Raw genomic sequence first — 21597 nt, forward strand, 5'->3', positions numbered from 1 at the left:
AAATGTATCCTGGAAAAACACATTTCTTCTTGGAAGCTTTTGAGGATGCTACGCGGGAGCGTTATGGGCACCTGCTAGTAGATTTAAGGGCTACCACCAACGAGCACCTCCTTTTAAGGTCGGGGTGCTTACCACTGGCTGTGCCGGCTGTGTATATTCTGAAGAAAAATACTTTTAAAAAGTGAGATTTAGAAGGTTAAGCGCATTCTAGCCCAATTACGTAGTAGCGGCAAGATGTCGGAGAGATTACGCCGTAACCTGTCAACGCACAAAGGAAAGGGGCGTAACAGGGCGGAAAGGGGAGAGTTGACGTGAGGTGTTTTGGACACTAAGGGGGCGTGGTACCTGTCAAGATCAAAGAAAGGGCGGAAAAATGGGAGGCTTGATGAAACATATCGATGCTATACTACTGTCACATATGAAGGTGCAGTCAGCAGTTTACCTCATAAACCTAACAATGGTGCGGAGGAACATAAAATACATTAAAATCCCTGTATAACTTGTCCCCACATGTCTCCTCCTGTACACATCTCTTATACGCACCGTAATTCCTCTATCCTGCAGTCTGGACTGGACAGAGCGGCCATCAAGTCACTGAAGTGAGGACCGGACAGACGGTTACGAGACAGGTCAAGTATCTTCAGTGACTGGTTATTCATTATTATAGAGGCCAACTGGGGGCAGGAAGTGTCTGGTAAAGAAATACTAGCCAAACTGTAAGAATAAGAAGATGAGATGTGAGTGATGTATCAGCAGCCTGTATCACACATTATAGGATTGGATACACAGCTCAGTATACAGTATCACACAGGATAGGATTAGATACACAGCTCAGTATACAGTATCACACAGGATAGGATTAGATACACAGCTCAGTATACAGTATCACACAGGGTAGGATTAAATACACAGCTCAGCATAAAGTATCACACATGGTAGGATTAGATACACAGCTCAGTATACAGTATCACACAGGGGCGAACCTGCCCCTTTCGCCACCCGAGGCGAACTACAGAAAGCCGCCCCCCCCCCCCAGCCGGGAGGAGGGGGCGGAGCGGAGGAGACGTGGAGGAGCGGAGGGGGGCGTGGCAAAGTAAAGGGGGTGGGGCTTAGTGTCGTTCGCCGGCAGAGAGCAGGCACGGAGACGACCTGCTCTCTGCCTGAGCAGCGTTGCTCCAGTGGCCTCCCCAAACCACCGCTCGGTGCTAAGCCAGTCCAGGACAGCTTGTCCTGGACTGGCTTAGGTAACCAAAAATGCCGCCCTTCCTGAGGCCTTGGCATAGCGCCGCCTTAAGCACTCGCTTCAGGTCGCCTCATGGGAGGTGCGGCGCTGGTATCACACATGATAGGATTAGATACACAGCTCAGCAGAAACGTCACATATGAAAGTGCAGTCAGCAGTTTATCAAATAGACATAACAATGGTGCGGAGGAACAAAAATAGAATAACATCCCTGTGTAACTTGTCCCCACATGTCTCCTCCTGTACACATCTCTTATACTCACCGTAATTCGTCTATCCTGCAGTCTGGACTGGACAGAGCGGCCAACAAGTCACTGAAGTGAGGACCAGACAGACTGTTATCAGACAGGACAAGTATCTTCAGGGACTGGTTATTCCTTATTAGAGAGGCCAAGTGGGTGCAGGAAGTGTCTGATAGATCATTATGAGCCAAACTGTAAGAAGAAGAAGATGAGATGTGAGTGGTGTATCAGCAGACTGTTTCACACATGATAGGATTAGATACACAGCTCAGTATACAGTATCACACATGATAGGATTAGATACACAGCTCAGTATACAGTATCACACATGATAGGATTAGATATACAGCTCAGTATAAAGTATCACACATGATAGGATTAGATACACAGCTCAGTATACAGTATCACACATGATAGGATTAGATACACAGCTCAGCAGACAGTATCACACATGATAGGATTAGATACACAGCTCAGCAGACAGTATCACACATGATAGGATTAAATACACAGCTCAGCAGAGACAACACATATGAAGGTGCAGTCAGCAGTTTATCTCATAGACATAACAATGGTGCGGAGGAACATAAAATAGAATAAAATCCATGTATAACATGTCCCCCACATGTCTCCTCCTGTACACATCTCTTATATGCACCGTATTTCCTCTATCCTGCAGTCTGGACTGGACAGAGCGTCCATCAAGTCACTGAAGTGAGGACCAGACAGACGGTTATTAGACAGATCAAGTATCTTCAGGGACTGGTTAGTCCTTATTACAGATGCCAAGTGGGTGCAGGAAGTGTCTGGTAGCTTATTATAAGCCAAACTGTAAGAATAAGAAGATGAGATGTGAGTGATGTATCAGCAGCCTGTATCACACATGAGAGGATTAGATACACAACTCAGCAGACAGTATCACACATGATAGGATTAGATACACAGCTCAGTATACAGTATCACACAGGATAGGAATATAAACACAGCTCGGTGTACAGTATCACACATGATAGGAATATAAACACAGCTCGGTGTACAGTATCACACAGGATAGGATTAGATACACAGCTCAGTATACAGTTTCACACAGGATAAGATTAGATACGCAGCTCAGTATACAGTTTCACACATGATAGGAATATAAACACAGCTCGGTGTACAGTATCACACAGGATAGGATTAGATAGACAGCTCAGTATACAGTATCACACAGGATAAGATTAGATACACAGCTCAGTATACAGTTTCACACAGGATAAGATTAGATACGCAGCTCAGTATACAGTTTCACACATGATAGGATTAGATACACAGCTCAGCAGACGGTACCACTCAAGATAGGATTAGATACACAGCTCAGTATACAGTATCACACATGGTAGGATTAGAAACACAGCTCAGTATACAGTATCACACAGGATAGGATTAGATACACAGCTCAGCAGTCGGCGTCGATGATCTGCCTATATTCAGCAAATTGCTACCGTCGATGATCCACCGGCTCCGGCGTTTCGGCAGCTCTCAAGCTGTCCTGCTGCTGAACTTGTTCCTCGTGCTTTGCCTGTGATTGTTACGGCATCTCACCAGCAGGCTGGGACACCTTATAATGAGAGTGTTTTTTTGCATCGATGATCTGCCTGCTTTGTCATTTCTGCAATTCTCAAGCTGTCCTGCCGCTGAACTTGTTCCTCACACCGTGCCTGTGATTGTTCCAATATCTCAGCAGTTTTCTGGGATGCCATATAATAAGTGTGTTGTTGGCATTGATGATCTGTCTGCTCCAGCATTTCAGCTTCTCTAAGAGCTGCTTGACACCTAACTTGCTCAATCCTCCTCAGCTCCACTTGAAATTCACTTCTGGCTACCTTCATAGCTCTCGTTGTTTTAGAATTTTGTGACAAATTAGATTTTCTTTTTCCTTGCATGTTTAAAATTGGCAAACTGCCAATCTTGGTTATTGGGGTTTTCCGATGTCAATGTGTCAGCATTGGGGAAGATCAGATAATATGCAAATGCTTGTATACAACGGACTCAGTGTTATCTGTGTGTTTACATAGAGAGATAACAGACCAGGCTTTATCAGCCTGCTCGCAAGAGCAGTGTAATATAGTATATGATGATAAATTCATAACAGTTGTGAAGCCATGTCATTTAACGGGACAAAACGTAGCCTATATGTTAATAAAGGTTACAAACTATTTATAAAATTTCATTCAAATTTGTTCAACTGTTTTTGCGTGATTGAGAAGCAAATATACAAACTTTTACATTTATAATATTGGTAGGATATAGGATATGGACACTATATATAATGTTCTTCCTATGTTGTTCTTTTTATTCTTGTAAAAATCACTTTTCCAGCCCAAACCAGCCGTGTCAGTAACAAAATCCTCATTTCTCCATCTATCCTACCCCACCACCTGACTTTCTCTGCACAGCTACTCACAAACCTGCAGGCTTTCCGCCGCAGATGCACACAACCCCCCTGCACCCTCTCCTACTTACACCTGTTGTCCCTCTCCCTGCTACTCTTTACTTCTGGCACCATATCTCCTAATCTTGGACCACCCCAGCAAATCTCTACTGCCTAAATCTTAAATCTATTTCACTCGCTCCTCCCCTGTCTTCTCAGGTGCACTATCTCAGGGGTGCCTAATACATCAATCGCGATCTACTGGTAGATCGCAAAGGACGTATGGGTCGATCGCGGGATCCCCGGTGTCTGCTTGTTCACAGTGCAGGCTGAGAGTCATCTCCGGACACTGGCAGGCGGGGCTGCCGCAGCCCCAGCCTGCCAGTGTCCAGATATAACTCTCAGCCTGTGCTGTGAACAAACAGACAGCAGGGATCCCTGGGCGGCCACAGAACGCTGCTGTCTCCTGCTGTCACAATCCTCCTGGCCCTGCCCACATGCTCGACCCCACCCACAGACATGCCCGCCCCGCCCACAAGCCAGCCCGGTCCCGTCCATAGGCCCGCCCGGCCCCATCCTAGTAGATCTTTTGCCTTGGTCAGCTAATGAAGTAGCTCACACGCTGAGAAAGTGTGAGCACCCCTGCACTACATCCACGACCTCTTCACTTTTAATGTATTTACTTTTCTCGGCATCATAGAAACATGGCTGACACCCTCAGACACCACCTCCACTGCTGCCTTCTCCTATGGAGGTCTGCAGTTCTCATACACTCCCCGCCTCAACAATAAACCTGGTGTAGGCATTCTCCTCTCAGACAATTGCTCATTCGCCCCAATTCAACCACTACCTGCTCTCAGCCCCCCTCCTTTGAAGTGTGCTCTGTTCGTATCTACTCATCCTCCAACTGGCTGTTATTTATTGACCTACCGCTGCCTTCATCGACCACTTCACCACCTGGCTCACACACTTTCTATCCACAGACTCTCCCACCATCATCATGAGTAGGGTTGAGTGATTGGGATCGGAAATTGCTGATCGAGTAAATTTCACGATCGTGATTGGAATTCCGATCCCAATCTTTTCCGGCGGGATCGAGGTCGGAGGTTATTTCCCACAATGCTTGGCTACTGGCCAATCATTGTGGAAAAAGCTATAGTATCAGATGAGCGAGTACTATTCGAAAAAGTGAGTGTTAGCCCCTTTAAAACTCTTTGCCCCTAAAACAGTGATTCCAGAACCATCACTCTCATTGTGTTGGATTGATGCAGTGGATTGGACTGAGGACCCAGACATTGACCTTGATTTTGATTGGGAAATTGATAACTTTTTGGCATCAAGTCCTGGGGGTAACTTTTAGAGGACCGCAAAGGTGGAGAATTGGCTGCAACCACTACTAGCGGTAATGGTCCTCTAATATCGGACTCTACATTACCTATACAGGGTTCTGATCAGGTGTTAAGTCTCCAAACAACATGCTCCAGTACTTTAGATGTAGATCAGAAACCACTTTCCCTTCCGACACCAGATTTAACCAAGCTTCACCATCATCCTGCTGAGATGGAGCCACTAAAGGAAACCTTGCCTTCAAAGGCATGTCCTGGAGCTGCGACTGAGCCAAATTTAAACACAGAGTCCTTTTGAACTGAACAAAATTCACCAGCAGTGTTTTTGGCTCTTAGGGTGAGTTGAGCCTTGCACCAGCGTGTGTCCCGTAACATCAGGCAGGCCCTAAGTTCTGCGCTTTGCACAAAGTTCCAATTGACCACCGACGCGTGGACAAGTGCATGCGGCCAAGGACGCTACATCTCAATCACGGCACACTGGCTGAATGTAGTTGAGGCTGGGACCGGGTTGCAAACTGTGGCGGCCTGCCTTCTCTCCCCGCCCACTATTCCTGGCAGGAGTGCTGAAACACCACCCTCCTTCTCCTCCGCCGTTAAATTGACCCCAGCTACGAGATGGAAATGCTGCAACACTGGCATGAGGAGACGTCAGCAGGCTGTGCTGAAGCTCATCAGCTTGGGGGACAGACCGCACACTGCCTCTGAGGTCAGGGATGCCATCCTGGATGAGATGGCAATTTGTTTTTCCCCGCTGCCCCTGGGGCCAGGCTTTTTTGTCTTGTTGGAGGGCTCTGGAGCTTGCCAGCCTCCAAAACGTTCCATGCCTTGCCCTCGTGTTCAATGTAGTGGTGCAACCTTGTTTAAAATCATACCCCAAATTAGCGGAGCTAAGGGTGAAAGTGCGGCGCTTGGCCACCCACTTTCGCAAGTCTACACTAGCCGCTGCTAGCCTCAAAACACTCCAGCAAGGCCTACATCTGCCTGAACACCGGCTGTTGTCCGTCGTCCACACACGCTGAAACCCTACATACCATGTTTTGACCAGGGTGTGTGAGCTGTACAGACCTTTGATGGAGTTCCATCTACAAAACCCAAGGGTTCCTCAAGGTCAGCTCCCTCAGTTTCTGCACCATGAGTTTCCATGGGTGGCAGAGTTATGGCTAGAGGCAGAGGCATGGATAGGGGTGATGTCTAGGGGCAAAAGCAATGTGGATGTGGAGGCAAGCTAAGCAGCAAAAACTGGGGATACAAGCAGAGGCATGGACTGGGGTGATGTCTAGGGGCAAAAGCAGTGTGGATGTGGAGGCAAGCTAAGCAGCAAAAACTGTGGATACAAGCTGAGGCATGGACTGGGGTGATGTCTAGGGACAAAAGCAGTGTAAATGTGGAGGCAAGCTAAGCAGCAAATACGGTGGCTACAGGCAAAGGGATGTCCAGAGGCAGCAAGGGCAATGATGCAAAACTCTACCCTATTTCAAGAATCTTTCCTAGGTATGGGACACGTTAATGGCACCCCCTGGGCAAACTACCGCCACTGAGGGGCCTAGTGTCACCAGGAGGGACAAGTATAGGCGCATATTGCGGGAGTACCTGGCCGACCCCAGCTCTGTCCTCTCCCATCCCCCTGCGCCCCACACTCATTGTATCTCCAAGTTTCATTTGTGGCTGGAACTTGTGCTGTTCACTTTGGAGGTCCTTCCCTGCTGCCAGTGTGCTATCGGAAAGGATCTTCAGCGCAGCCGGTGGCATCACCGATAAGTACAGCTGTCTGTCAGCTGACAGTGCTGACAGGCTGACTTTCACCAAAATGAACTGCCAATGGATAGACCCATCATATACATGTCCGTTACATGACAAATTTAGTGCAGTTTGCTCACTTTGCAAGTCTAACATGAGTAGGGGATCTGAAGAGAGCAACCTCACCACCTCTTGCATGCGCTATCATTTGGAAGGCAAGCCCTGGGCTCAGTGGGAGAGAGCAAACACGACAATCGTCGCCCGGCATTTCCGACACTGCCACTTCCACTGTTTACAGTGCTGGTGCTGCAGGCCAGACCACCAGCCTGGACACCTACATATCTGTCTCTGACATTTTGGGGAGTTCACCACCATCCAGCCTTGTTGCCTGCACCATCATGTTTCTCTTCACAGCCACTCCCCATCTCCCATGCGTTTCATTGCAGGCAGAAGTACAGCGCAAGCCACCCACATGCCCAAGCCTTGAAGGGCCTCATCTAAAAACTGCTGGCCCTGGAGATGTAGGCGTTTATGCTTCTGGATACTCAGGCCTTCCATCACCAGATGGCAGCTGGGTCACCTCCCTATTTCAGGCATAGCCGTTACAACTTCTCTTGTTGTGCTGTCCCCGCCTTGTGCTTGTACGTGCTCCATAACATAATTCGGGCCCAGACTTCTGCGCTTTGTTGCAAGGTCAACTTGCCCACCAACGAATCGCCTGTGGTCAGGGATGCAGCATATCTTTAATGACAGGAAGGGTGAATGTAGTGGAGTCTGGGCCCGGGGTGCAAACTGGGGTGGCCTATCTCCTCTCCCAGCCCAAAATTCATGGCAGGAGTTAACTGAAAGCCTACTACGCTGCAACCTCCACCCCAGCTACAAGCAGCAAACGCTGTAACACTGGCGTGGGGAGATGTCAGCAGGATGTGCTGAAGCTCATCAGCTTAAGGGGGACAAACAGCACACTGTCTCCGAGGTCAGGGATGCCATCCTGGCTGAGATGGCAATGTGTTTTTCCCTGCTACACCTGGGGCCAGACATGTTTCTGTTGAGTGATAATGGCAGGAACCTGGTAGCTGATCTAGAGCTTGCCAGACTCAAACACGGTCCACACATGCCCCACGTTTTCAACTTGTTTGTGCAAAGGTTTTTTGAAACCTACACCATTGTGCCTGGTATACTGGTCAAAGTGTGGCCATTTTTGTAAGTGAGAAGTAGCCTCGGCTAGGCTGAAAACATTCAGAGCACACTCCTCTCATCTTTGCACCGTTGGCTGACGGAGGAAGACGAGGGGGATGGAGTGGCATCTGATGTCCCTGTCCCACATGAGGCTTCAGGGTGCACTTCAGTGCATCCCATTGCTTCACCACAGATGGTGTGAAGGGGAGTGGAAAATGGAGGAAATGGAGAGTGACCCTTACAGTTGGGGGCAGCAAAGTCATGCCAAGTAACTCACTGGCACACATGGCTGACTTGATGTCCAGTTGCTTTTCAAGAGACAAATGCATATTTCACATCATGGAGAGCAAATAATACTGGATTTTTGCAAGCCTCGACCCCCGGTATAGGTCTAATGTCTGTTCCTTTGTTATATTAGGGGAGAGGAAAAAAAAATTGCAAAAATAATTGGCACAAGCAACTGGTGCAGAATATGATGGAGATGTTTCCATAAACCCTCTTGGGCGTCAGACGCTGCACAACCACCAGGGGAACACTGTACAAGGTCTGGTACACGTTAATGTTTCACCCTCCCTCCCTGCCCAAACTACTGCCAGTTAGGGGCCTAGTGTCATCATGAGGGAAAAGTATAGGCGCATGTTGCGTGAGTACCTGGCCAACCACAGTCCTCTCCAATTCCTCTACGAATTACACTAATTGGGTGTATAATTTGGACCTGTATCCCTTGGGTTGAGCGTACATAGCCTGAAAATTGGTGTGTATCCCACTTAGGTTTTGTGGGGACACACCGTGGAATACTGGGTTTAGCGTACATAGTCTGACAATTAATATGTATCACACTTAGTGTTGATGGAGTTACACACTGTCACAACCTGGCTAAAGCTTCTATAGCCTGACAATTAGAATGTATGTATGCCAAGGGTTTTTTTTTTTTTTTTTTTTTGGGGGGGGGGGGGTTTTACACACTGTCACAACCTTAGTGAAGCTTCATTAGCCTGAGAATTAAAATGTATGTATGTATCCCCAAATTATTTGGGGAATTAACACTGACAACCTGGGTGAATATGGCAAGAGCCTGAGATGTAGGGTGTTTGTACAATTATTTGGGGGAAGTAACACTCAGAACCTGGGTGTCTATGTCAATAGCAAGAAATGAAGGTGGTATGCAGGCCCCAATTTATCTGGGGAATTAACAATCAGAACCTGGGTGAATATGGCAAGAGCCTGAGATGTAGGGTGTATGTATCCCCAAATAATTTGGAGAATTAGCACTGACAACCTGGGTAAATATGGCAAGAGCCTGAGATGTAGGGTGTATGTATCCCCAAATTATTTGGGGAATTAACACTCAGAACCTGGCACTATATGCCAATAGCAACAAATGAGGGTGGTGTGAAGGCCCCACTTTCTTTGGGGAATTAACACTCAGAACCTGGGTGAATATGGCAAGAACCTGAGATGTAGGGTGTATGTATCCCCAAATTATTTGGGGAATTAACACTGACAACCCAGGTGAATATGCCAATACCCATAAATTTTAAATGTATGTATCCCCAAATAATTTGGGGAATTCACACTGACAACCCAGGTGAATATGGCAATAGGCTAAGATTTCAGGTGTATGCATCCCCCAAATAATTTGGGGAATGAAAACAGTCACAACCTGGGTGAAGCTTCATTATCCTGGGATTTTGAATGTATGTAGAGGAAATCTGCTTTAAGGGAATACACACCATGACAACCGTGATGCTGCATATATGCTCTGAACATTCCAGTGTATACAAGTTAGGTGCGGGGGAAGGGGGGGCACACTGTCATACCCTATATATCCCTAATCCACATTCTATGGGCTGAGCATTTCAGTGTATACCAGTTAGCTACGGGGGGGTGGGGGGCACACTGTTAGAACGTGGATTGAGGGTATATGGGCTGAGCATTTCAGTTTATGCCAGTTAGCTATGGGGTGGTGGGGGGGCACACTGTTAGAACGTGGATTGAGGGTATATGGGCTGAGCATTTCAGTGTATGCCAGTTAGTTCCGGGGGGGAACACTGTTAGGACGTGGATTAAGGGTATATAAAGTATGTGGGAATACACTTTCAGTATTATCCCCACCGCGGAGAGCTGTGTAGCGCTGATGCAGCCTATGAATCCCACGTTAGCGTTAGTGGGTAGACACTGTGACAATCATTTTTTTTTATTCTCCCTTCAATGTAGCTCTTAAAAGAGCTGTTGGTTTTCTTCTCCTCTACTATCCTATCCTACCCTATCCTATCCTACCCTATCCTATCCCTGCCTAGCAGAATCTAATCCCTATCTAAATTGACGCAGACCTCCGTCTGTGACCAAGTGAAAGCTCAGAATGATGCGAAGCTGGGCGGCGCTGTTCTTATCAATCACATGTTTTCAGCAGCCAATGGGTTTTTACTATTTTTTTTCCATGTCCCTGTTGTCGTAGTTCCTGTCCCACCTCCCCTGCGCTGTTATTTGGTGCAAAAAAAAGCGCCAGGGAAGGTGGGAGGGGAATCGAGTTTTTAGTCAGTTTACCACGCGGTGTTCGATTCGATTTGAACATGGCGGACAGTGTGATATCCGATCGAACATGTGTTCAATAGAACACTGTTCGCTCATCTCTAGCAGCGATCAGCAGATCACTGCTTCAATCCACCATAGGGTCAGAAAAAAAAATTATAAAAAAGTAAAGAAAAGAAAGTTTAAATATGCTTAAAAATAAATAAAGCCCCAAAATCCCATTTTTCCATATAAAATATTTTATTATGTAAAATGAAGAAAAATAGAAAAAAAATTACACATTTGGTATCATCGCGTTCGTTAAAACCCGAACAATTATTAAAACATTATTTAACCTGTACGATGAACGACATAAAAAAAACGTAGAAAAACACCCAAAATAATGATTATTCGCCACCTTTGCCTCACAAAATGTTCAATAAAAAGTAAATAAATAGTCAGATGAAAAAAATGGTACCAATTAAAAGCAGAGGTCATCCCGCCAAAAATAAGCCCTCAACCAGCTCTGTCAACAGAAAAATAAAAATGTCTTTCAGAAGATGGCAATGTAAAAATAATAGTTTTTTTTGTTCCCGAAATGAATTTTATTCTGAACAAATAGCAACGCATTAAAAAATAAAATAAATGAGGTATCACCGTAACCGTACAGACCCGCACAATAAAGGTAACACGTTACTTATGCTGTACGCTGCACAGGAAAAAAAAATGCTAAAAAGCAATGCCAGAATTGATATTTTCTTTCACATCCCACCCAGAAAGAGTTAATAAAATTTACTCAATAAGTTACAGGCACCCCAAAATGGTGGCACAGAAAAGTACATCTCATACTGCAAACACCAAGCCCTCATATGGCCACATTGCCAGAAAATAAATATATATATATATATATATATATATATATATATATATATATATATAGCTTGTACAATGTGAAGACAAAAAAAAACCCAAATCTCCAAATCATTAGGACATAAGTAGCTGCGACTAGAAGGAAATGCATAAGCTGTGCAAGCGTTTTCAGGGGACACCCCATATTTAGAGCTGATGAGAGAGAAGACACCAGCGCTGATCCCCCAGAATGCCCCTCTTCCCTGTCCGTGTCATAGGAGCTAGTGGGAAAATAGAATGGGATTTGGTGTGCCCAATTTACTCCGCACAGCTTACACATTCACTTCGGGGTTACTAATGCTCACTACATCACTTGATAAATTCTTTGAGGGGTGCAGTTTTCAAAATGGGGTCACTTTCTAGAGGTTTCCACTGTTTTGACACCTCAAGGGCTTTGTAAATGTGACATGGTGCCTGAAACTGATCACAGCCAGATCTGCCCTCTAAAAGCTCCTTGGCGCGCCTTCCCTTCTGCGTCTCACGGTGCATCTATATATTAGTTTACACCCACAAGTGGGGTACTATGGTAGTCGGGAAAACTTGCACAACAAATTGTAGCATCCATTTTCTAATTTTACCCCTTGTGAATGTGCAAATTCTACCACTAAACAAAAATATTAGTAAAAGAAAATGAAATGTGTAAATTTCACCTTCTTTTGTATTAATTCCTGTTAAGTACTTATAGGGTTGAAATACTTGATATATGTTGTTTTGGCTTATGTAAGGGGTGCAGTTTTGAAAATGGGGTGATTTATGGGGGTTTCTAATACAGGGGTCTTTCATAACCCCTTCATAACTGGATTAGTCCCTTAAAAAATAGGTTTTGGAAATGTTCTTGAAAATTATGAATATTGTTGTTTCACTTGTAAACCTTACAATGTCCGTAAAAATACTACTCTGGAGTAGTTGAGCTGAGTGCACGGCCCGATGTAGGAGAGCTGGCAGATGTAGCATTCCGATGCAGCAGACTAACACACTCAGCTCTGCTGCATCGGACTGCTAACATCGGCCAGCTCTGCTACATCTCTGGTTAACAGCTCTGCACTACTCCCAACCATCCCTACATCTACTCCTCCTATCTCACACATCTTGTATGCAGCAGAGCTCAGTACACACTCAGCTCTACTACATCTCTACAACAGAGTTTAGAAATGTAGCAGAGCTGAGTGAGTGCTGAGCTCTGTTACATCAGAGATGTGTGTGACAGGAGGAGTAGCTGAAGGGATGGTTAGGTGTAGCAGAGCTGAGCTCTACTTCATCTCCGGTGTCCAGAGTAGCCGAGCTAACCGCACGGCTAGCTCTGCTTCATCTCGTCATAGGAATGCATTGACCAGCGTTGATTGGCCAGTGTACAGCATTGGGCCAATCAAAGCTGGTTCTAACGGAGGAGGCAAAGTCTAAAATCGGACCAGAATGTAAACTGCTGTGAACTGATTTTAGACTCCGCCTCCTCAGGCAGAACCAGTGTTGATTGGCCAAATGCTGTACACTGGCCAATCAACGCTGGTCAATGCATTCCTATGGGAAAAATTCAGCTCCGGCATATCGCAAGCTGACAGGGATCCCGACATAATAAAGGTACTTGATGCCCCCAGACATGCTTCCCCTGCTGTTCCAGTTGCATTGCAGAGGTGTTGGCATCATTTCCTGGGGTGTGATAGTGGACTTGGTGACCCTCCTGAGTCGAATGGTAGGATCGCCTGTAGCAAAGCATTTCCTCCCATAGACTATAATGGGGTTTGATATTCGTTCGAATAGTCAAATATTGAGCGGCTATTTGAAACGAATATTGAATATTGAACATTTTACTGTTCGCTCATCTCTATTAGGTACTAACTACAGAGCAGATAGAGGCTAAAGAAACCCCACACAGAGGCCTAGTATGAACACCTGCCTGGATACTGGAGCCTAGCCCTGAACTACTGTCATTAACAAACTTCAGTCAAAGTGTGAGCGCCGGGTGGGCGTAGGCTCACACTATTTAAAGGGAAATCCCCACCCAATAGGGACGGTAGCCATGACATCACCGCTCATGCTCAATAGGGAAGAAATAGCACTTAGCTTGTGAACGGCTCCAAAAAGTCTGAGCATGCTCAGTAGGCCGCAAGCTGGACTTACACTCCAGACACCTCACTACCCGAGGCCAAGGGCCAGAGTTAGATTGACCCGCAGGTGGCACTGTGCGCTGAGAGAGAACCCTGCGGGACCCAACCCTAACACCTGGTCATCAACAATTGCAAAATACAGCCGCTGATAAAAACGATTCAATCCATGACAATTGTAACACGTGATCCCGTTTTAAGAAAAATGCTGAACTTTTGTTAAGTAGACTGAAGCAGAGCGGAGGAGTTACAGCGTGGAATGATAAAGATCAATTTATTTACAAGGGCGATGTTGTTCCTGGTTCTAACATGCTGGACCATGTGCGCAATGTGAGGCAAAGCCACCACCTCCCAAGAAACAAAGCCCCTCCGGGTTGGGATGCATTTATGCTTGCCATGGCCAACAGATATTCCATCTACTGTTGTGGGTAATTTGTCTACGAGAGAGACTTTGAACAGTTTAAAAACGAACTTGAATGAGTCATCTGTAAATACTACCCCTAAGCATCATCTCCTGGCCAAACCCTCCGCAGCTGTTGCCGTGACAAAAGCCAGCTTACTTCCAAAAACACAACACAGCCCAATGCTACAATATTCTTGGTTAAACTTGTAAATTGTATATACTAATCAATTGTATATGATTATTGTAATACTGAATAATTTAGCAATCAGGATTCCAATACTGATCAGTTGTATATGATTATTGTATAATGTAATACCGAATAAACTTTTTAAAACGTTGCGTTTTTTATCTTTGGTCACTTGGCGGGCCCCAGCACTCAAACAGCACTTGAGGGCATCCCCAATGCTGCAAGAGAACTCTCTAGCGCCTCCTCCATCTTCTTCAGGAACGCGGTCTTCACGCGTCTTCTTCTGAGGGTTGGCTTCAAACTTCTGTGGCATGCCCGCTGGCCACAAGAAATACAATACTGTGTAAGCGGCCATTTTCTTGTGGCCGGTGGGCATGTGGAGTCGAGTTTGCCCTAGGCCCGAGGCCTAGAGGTTTGAAGCGAGCACCAGAAGAAGACGCATGAAAATCCCATTCCTGAAGAAGATGGAGGCGGCGCTGGAGAGTTCTACCAATAAAGAGGCTTTGACACAATACAAGTGACCCGAGAATCCATCATTCATACGTGGTCGGATTGTCCAGATTGGGAGATTTGTCCCATTGTCTTCTGTGTATGTGAACTTCGTGGTATCCATTGGCATTGGACATCCTTGCTGCCACCCTCACAGCTTGTTATATGCTTACAGCTGTTGTGGCTTATTCCCTACTCACCCAGGTGAGGGGCCATTTTTGGTCACTTCTTCTTCAACTTTATATCTAATACTCATGCAATTTGCGACAGATCTACATTATCATTTACTGCTCAGTGTCTCCCCTTTTGTCTTTGCAAGTAATAAGACCTGGGTCAGTAAGCGTGCACGCCAAACTTTCTGAGATTGGGGAAACACGGTGGCTCAGTGGTTAGCATTGGAGCCTTGCAGCACTGGAATCCTCTGCAAGGAGTTTGTATGTTTTCCCCGTGTTTGTGTGGATTTCCTCCCATTCTACAAAGACATACAGATATGGGGAAAAAATGTACACTGTGATTAGAGATGAGCGAACAGTAAAATATTCGATATTTGTTATTCGTTTTGAATAGCGCTTAATATTCGACTATTCAATCGAATATCGAACCCTATTATAGTCTATGGGGAAAAATGCTTCGTTTCAGGGGAACCCATCATTCGACACTGGAGAGTCACCAAATCCACTATGACACCTCAGCAGATGATGCCAACACCTCTGCAATGCATCTGGGACAGCAGGGGAAGCATGCCTGGCGGCATCTAACAAGTCCAAGTCACAGTTTTACCCCACAATCACAACTACACACTTTCCACACTCAAAAAAACCTCTATCAAAGTGGAAAAATACCTGGAAACCTTCTTTCTTCCCCAAAAGGATGGACAGAAACCCAAATTTAAGCTAAAGAAACATTAACAAGCACCCCTTTAAATCACTTTGCTCATGACAACCACAGATGGAATAACCAATGGGAAAGCAGTGTAAATCTGGATGCAAGCGCGGCAGCAAAAAAGGTGGCTAGAGGCAGAGGCATGTCCAGAGGCAGCAAGGCCAAAGATTTTCCATGTACTAGCCACTCATGCAAAACTCACCCATGTTGCCAGACTAACAATTGCCATCCGGTCCACACCCACCAGGGGCACACTCTCCAAGGTCTGGGACACGTTAATGGCACCCCCTGCCAAACTACCACCACTGAGGGGCCTAGTGTCACCAGGAGGGACAAGTATAGGCACATGTTGAGGGAGTACCTGGCTGACCCCAGCCCTGTCCTCTCCAATCTCTCTGCGCCCTACATTTAGTGGGTCTCCAAGTTGGATTTGTGGCTAGAACTTGCGCTCTACACATTGGAGGTCCTTTCCTGCCTTGACGCTAGCATGCTATCGGGAAATGTCTTCAGCGCAGCCGGTGGCATCATCATGGATAAGCACAACCAGCTGTCAGTGCTGACCGGCTGACGCTGATCAAAATGAACAGCCACTGGATATACACCCTCTACAATTCTTCCTACTCCTCATACTTCTCCACCATCAGCGTTGCACAATTCTGCTTCTACTAGGTTCAATTCACACTAATGTCCCCAAACTCTTCTGGTTAGAGGCTCAATCCACCCTGATTCCCCCAACTGTGCTGGTTAGAAGCTCATTATAAGTCATGCCAAGTAACACACTGGCACACATGGCTGACTTCATGTTAGGTTGCTTTTCAAGAGAAAATGGCATAGTTTACATCATGGACAGCAAACAATAATGGATTTTTGCAATCCTCGACCCCCTATATAAGTTAAAAAGCTCATCCTTTGTTCTGGTACAGGAGAGCAAAAGAATTGCACAAATGATATGTAAATATGGAGGCAGGCTAAGCAGCAAAAAAGGTAGCTACAGGCAGAGGCATGGACAGGGGTGATGTATAGTGGGGAAAGCAGTGTAGATGTGGAGGCGAGCTAAGCAGGAAAAAAGGTGGCTAGAGGCAGAGGCATGTCCAGAGGCAGCAAGGCCAAAGATTTTCCATGTACTAGCCACTCATGCAAAACTCGCCCATGTTGCCAGACTTATGCGATTATCTCTCCGTGTCTTTGAGGAGTCCACCAAGAGGGTCAGCTTTGACGATGCATTACTGATTTTAACTATCCCGCTCCTTTGTGTGATGCAAGTATCCCTCATCACCATCAGGGATAACGCATTGTACGCTGAGGAGTCGGGCATAGGAGCAGAACCATTCCAGCAGGATAGTCAGTGCACACTCCTGTCCGCTTCACAGCATATATTGATGGAGGAAGAGGAGGATGACAAAGTGGCAGATGATTTCATTTCATTGTCACACAGGAGGCTAGCGGCACCCCCTGGCCAAACTACCGCCACTGAGATGCCTAGTGTCACCAGTTACATAACAAATTTAGTGTGGTTTGCACACTTTGCAAGTCTAAACTGAGTAGGGGCTCTGAAAAGAGCAACCTTACCACCTTTTGCATTTGCTGTCATTTAGAAGGCAAGCCCTGGGCTAAGTGGGAGAGAGCAAACGCAGGACAATCGTCGCTTGGCGTTGCCGACACTGCCTCTTCCACTGTTTACACCAGCCTGGACACTTACACATCTGTCTCTGACACATTGGGGAGTTCACCCTCATCCGCCCTATTCGATCGAACAGTGTTCTCTCATCTCTACTGCATAACAATGACATTTAACACACAATATATAAGACAGGACATACCAATATAACCTGGAGGCACAATAGACAAACACAGAAATAGCAGCTACTTCAGGATGCTGCACTTGGTCCTCCTTCTTATTCTTATATCTAATTTAGGGTACATATAAATTTGCCATTGTACATGCCGATTCTGCAGGTTTTGCATTGCACCAAGTAATACGGATATTCCTGACAGTAGGTTGGTCTATATACAGTATAGCAATACTGTTATGTTTGATTAATTTTTATTTATTTATTGTATTTTTTCATTACTCTGCTGCTTTCACTACTACCCCTCTATGTGTATCCCATTTTTTGGTGGAATTCACATTATTGGGAAACTAGTAGAGCTGAGCGAATAGTGAAATATTCAAGATTCAATATTTGTTTCGAGTAGCCTCTCAATATTCAACTACTTGATCGAGTATCGAATCCCATTATAGTCTATGGGAATAAAATGCTCGTTTCAGGGGAAACCACTATTAGACTAAAGCAGAGTCACCAAGTCCACAGGTAGAAGAAGGAGAGTGTTTAGGAGGAGCGAAGTGCAGTTGAGGAGTGTTGAGGAGGAGCGCTGTGCAGTTAAAGCGCACGGACCCCATAGACTATAACAGGGTCTGTGTGCTTGCAACGCACTGCCCGCATACAAGCTCCTTGCAGATGATTTTTTTGCCCTTGATGAGGTTTGAACACCAGGACTCCAGTGCTGCAAGGCTGCAGTGCTAACCACTGAGCTACCATGTAGCCCCTGACTACAAGTATTTCGAATGCCGTAGTATTCGATCGAATACTACTCGCTCATCTCTAGACACTAATCCTTTTCTTTTTCCCCTCTTTTCTCTTTTACTATGTGCTCATTATTTTTGATATTGGTGTTTTTAACTCTGGTCTTTGCATAAACATGAATTGATCTCTGTATATGCCCGCTATTATATCTGACTTCACACTTTGGTTATATAATTGACCCATTTTGTGTTATTTCACAGCTCAGCAGAGACGTCACATATGAAAGTGCAGTCAGCAGTTTATCTCATAGACATAACAATGGTGCGGAGGAACATAAAATAGAATAAAATCCCTGTATAGCTTGTCCCCACATGTCTCCTCCTGTACACATCTCTTATACGCACCGTAATTCCTCTATCCTGCAGGCTGGATTGGACAGAGCGGCCATCAAGTCACTGAAGTCAGGACCGGACAGGCGGTTATAGGACAGATCAAGTATCTTCAGGGACTGGTTATTCCATATTACAGATGCCAAGTGGGTGCAGGAAGTGTCTGGTAGATTATTATAAGCCAAACTGTAAGAATAAGAAGAGGAGATGTGAGCGATGTATCAGCAGCCTGTATCACACATGAGAGGATTAGATACACAGCTCAGTATACAGTATCACACATGAGAGGATAAGATACACAGCTCAGTATACAGTATCACACGATAGGATTAGATACACAGCTCAGCAGACAGTATAACGCATGATAGGATTAGATACACAGCTCAGTATACAGTATCACACAGGATAGGATTAGATACACAGCTCAGTATACAGTATCACACAGGATAGGATTAGATACACAGCTCAGTACATAGTATAACAGGATAGGATTAGATACACAGCTCAATATACAGTATCACACATGATAGGATTAGATACACAACTCTGATAGGATTAGATACACAACTCAGTATACAGTATTAGAGATGAGCGAACAGTAAAATATTCCATATTCATTATTAGTTTCGAATAGCAACTCAATATTCGACTATTCGATCAAATATCGAACCCCATTATAGTCTATGGGGAAAATGCTTCGTTTCAGGGGATCCCACCATTCGACTCAAGAGGGTCACCAAGTCCACTATGACACCCCAGGAAATGATGACAACACCTCTGGAATGCAACTGGGACAGCAGGGGAAGCATGCCTGGGGGCATCTAACAAGCCCAAGTCACTGTTTTACCCCACCATCACAGCCTATCAACTACACACTTTCCACACTCAAAAAAAATCTCTATCACAGTGGGAAAATACCTCGAAACCTTCTTTCTTCCCCAAATGGATGGACAGAAACCCAAATTTAAGCTAAAGAAACATTAACAAGCACCCCTTTAAATCACATTGCCCATGACAACCACAGATGGAATAGGCAATGGGAAATCCAAAAAAAACCCACCCTTAACTGTCATTGTTTATGTGTGTGTGATGTGGTGAGACCTTCAACAATTCACTTTTCTGGCCCTTGACGTGAGCCCTTCCAAATTAAGTTAGAGGCCCTTAAGCTGAGCTACCAGCAGAGATTGAGGCCCTTTAGGTGACTTCAGCCTCTTACCAGCAGAGTTTTAGGCCCTTTAACTTAGTTCAGCCTTGCACCAGTAGATTTTTTTGCCTTTTGGGTGAGTTGAGCCTTGCACCAGCAGAGTGTTAGCTCCTTTAAAATTCTTAGCCCCTAAAACGGTGGTTGCAGAACCATCACTCTCATTGTGTTGGATTGACGCAGTGGATTGGACTGAGGACCCAGACATTGACCTTGATTTTGATTGAGAAATTGATAACATTTTGGGATCAAGTCCTGGGGGTAACTTTTATTTAGAGGACTGCAAATATGGAGAATTGGCTGCAACTATTACTAGCGGTAATGGTCCTCTAATATCGGACTCTACATTACCTATACAGGGTTCTGATCAGGTGTTACTAGTCCAAACAACATGCTCCAGAACTTTAGATGCAGATCAGAAACCACTTTCCCTTCTGACACCAGATTTAACCAAGCTTCACCATCATCATCCTGCTGAGATGGAGCCATTAAAGGAAACCTTACCTTCAAAGGCATGTTCTGGAGCTGCGACTGAACCAAATCTAATCAAAGAGTCCTTTGGAACTGAACAAAATTCACCAGCAGTGTTTTTGGCCCTTCGGGTGAGTTGAGCCTTGCACCAGCACGTGTCCCGTAACAAGTTCTGCGCTTTGCACAAAGTTCCACTTGACCACCGACGCATGGACAAGTGCATGCGGCCAGGGACGCTACATCTCAATCACGGCACGCTGGCTGAATGTAGTTGAGGCTGGGACCGGGTTGCAAACTGTGGCGGCCTGCCTTCTCTCCCCGCCCACTATTCCTGCCAGGATTGCTGAAACACCCTCCTCCTCCGCCGTTAAATTGACCCCAGCTACAAGATGGAAACGCTGCAACACTGGCATGGGGAGATGTCAGCAGGCCGTTCTGAAACTCATCAGCTTGGGGGACAGACAGCACAGTGCCTCTGAGGTCAGGGATGCCATCCTGAATGAGATGGCAATGTTTTTTGCCCCACTGCACCTTAGCGTATGTGATAATGGCTTGAACCTGGTAGCAGATCTCGAGCTTGTCAGACTCAAAGATGGTCCACACATGGCCGACGTTTTGAAATTATTGGTCCAACAGTTTCTAACAGATTACCCTAATTTACACAAGCTACTGGTTAAAGTGCGGCGCTTGTGCTCCCACTTTGGTAAGTCTACAGTACCTGGTGCTAGCCTCAATACACTCCAGCAATGCCTACATCTACCTGAAGCACCGGCCGTTGTGTGAGGTCACCACACACTGAAACCCTAGATACCGTATGTTGAGCAGGGTGTGTGAGCAGCAGAGACCTTTGATGGAGTTCCATCTCCAAAACCCAAGGGTTCATCAAAGTCAGCTCCCTCAGTTTCTGCACCATGAGTTTCCATGGGTGGCAGACTTATGTGAAATCCTATCCCATACTTTCCACTGGACAAGAAACATTAGCATGCGCTCATCACAATTGTTAATATGATAGCTGTGTTAAGCAGGGTACAACACAGACCAGGCCCGAGCACCAGGAACAGGTGTTACAATGGCTAGCGGATAATGCTTCCAGCTGCTTTTCCAGCAGCCAGTCAGCCACTACCTGCAGTCATGTTCATACTCAAGAGTCTGCCCCTCCTTCCTCCCAACATGCCCAATCTTCCCAACAGAGTCATCCCACCCTTGTCCCCTCCCAGGATCTCTTTTCAGGTCCTTTTATTGTCTCTCCCTCTGTTGAACCACTTCCTGAATCCCAGGAGCTACCAGACGACTGTGTGTACTGATGCCCAAACACTGGAGCATCCGCCATCACCTGGCAATTTTGTGGTTGTGGACCCGCAACCAGCA

The 21597-nt window shown here is 45.8% G+C and overlaps 1 protein-coding gene across 1 annotated transcript in view; it reads right to left on the reverse strand.

The window, feature by feature from the left end:
• LOC142213427 (NACHT, LRR and PYD domains-containing protein 3-like) overlaps positions 1-21597 on the reverse strand; it is a 102787-nt gene that overhangs the window by 20767 nt on the left and 60423 nt on the right. Inside the window, exons 9-12 of the mRNA XM_075281744.1 lie at positions 18573-18743; positions 2144-2314; positions 1507-1677; positions 544-714 (exon numbers count right to left, since the gene is read on the reverse strand). Of these exons, the coding sequence (XP_075137845.1) occupies positions 544-714; positions 1507-1677; positions 2144-2314; positions 18573-18743 (684 nt within the window). The remainder of the gene's footprint in view (positions 1-543; positions 715-1506; positions 1678-2143; positions 2315-18572; positions 18744-21597) is intronic.

Source organism: Leptodactylus fuscus, chromosome 7 (assembly GCF_031893055.1).
Source record: "Leptodactylus fuscus isolate aLepFus1 chromosome 7, aLepFus1.hap2, whole genome shotgun sequence".
NCBI lineage: Eukaryota > Metazoa > Chordata > Amphibia > Anura > Leptodactylidae > Leptodactylus > Leptodactylus fuscus.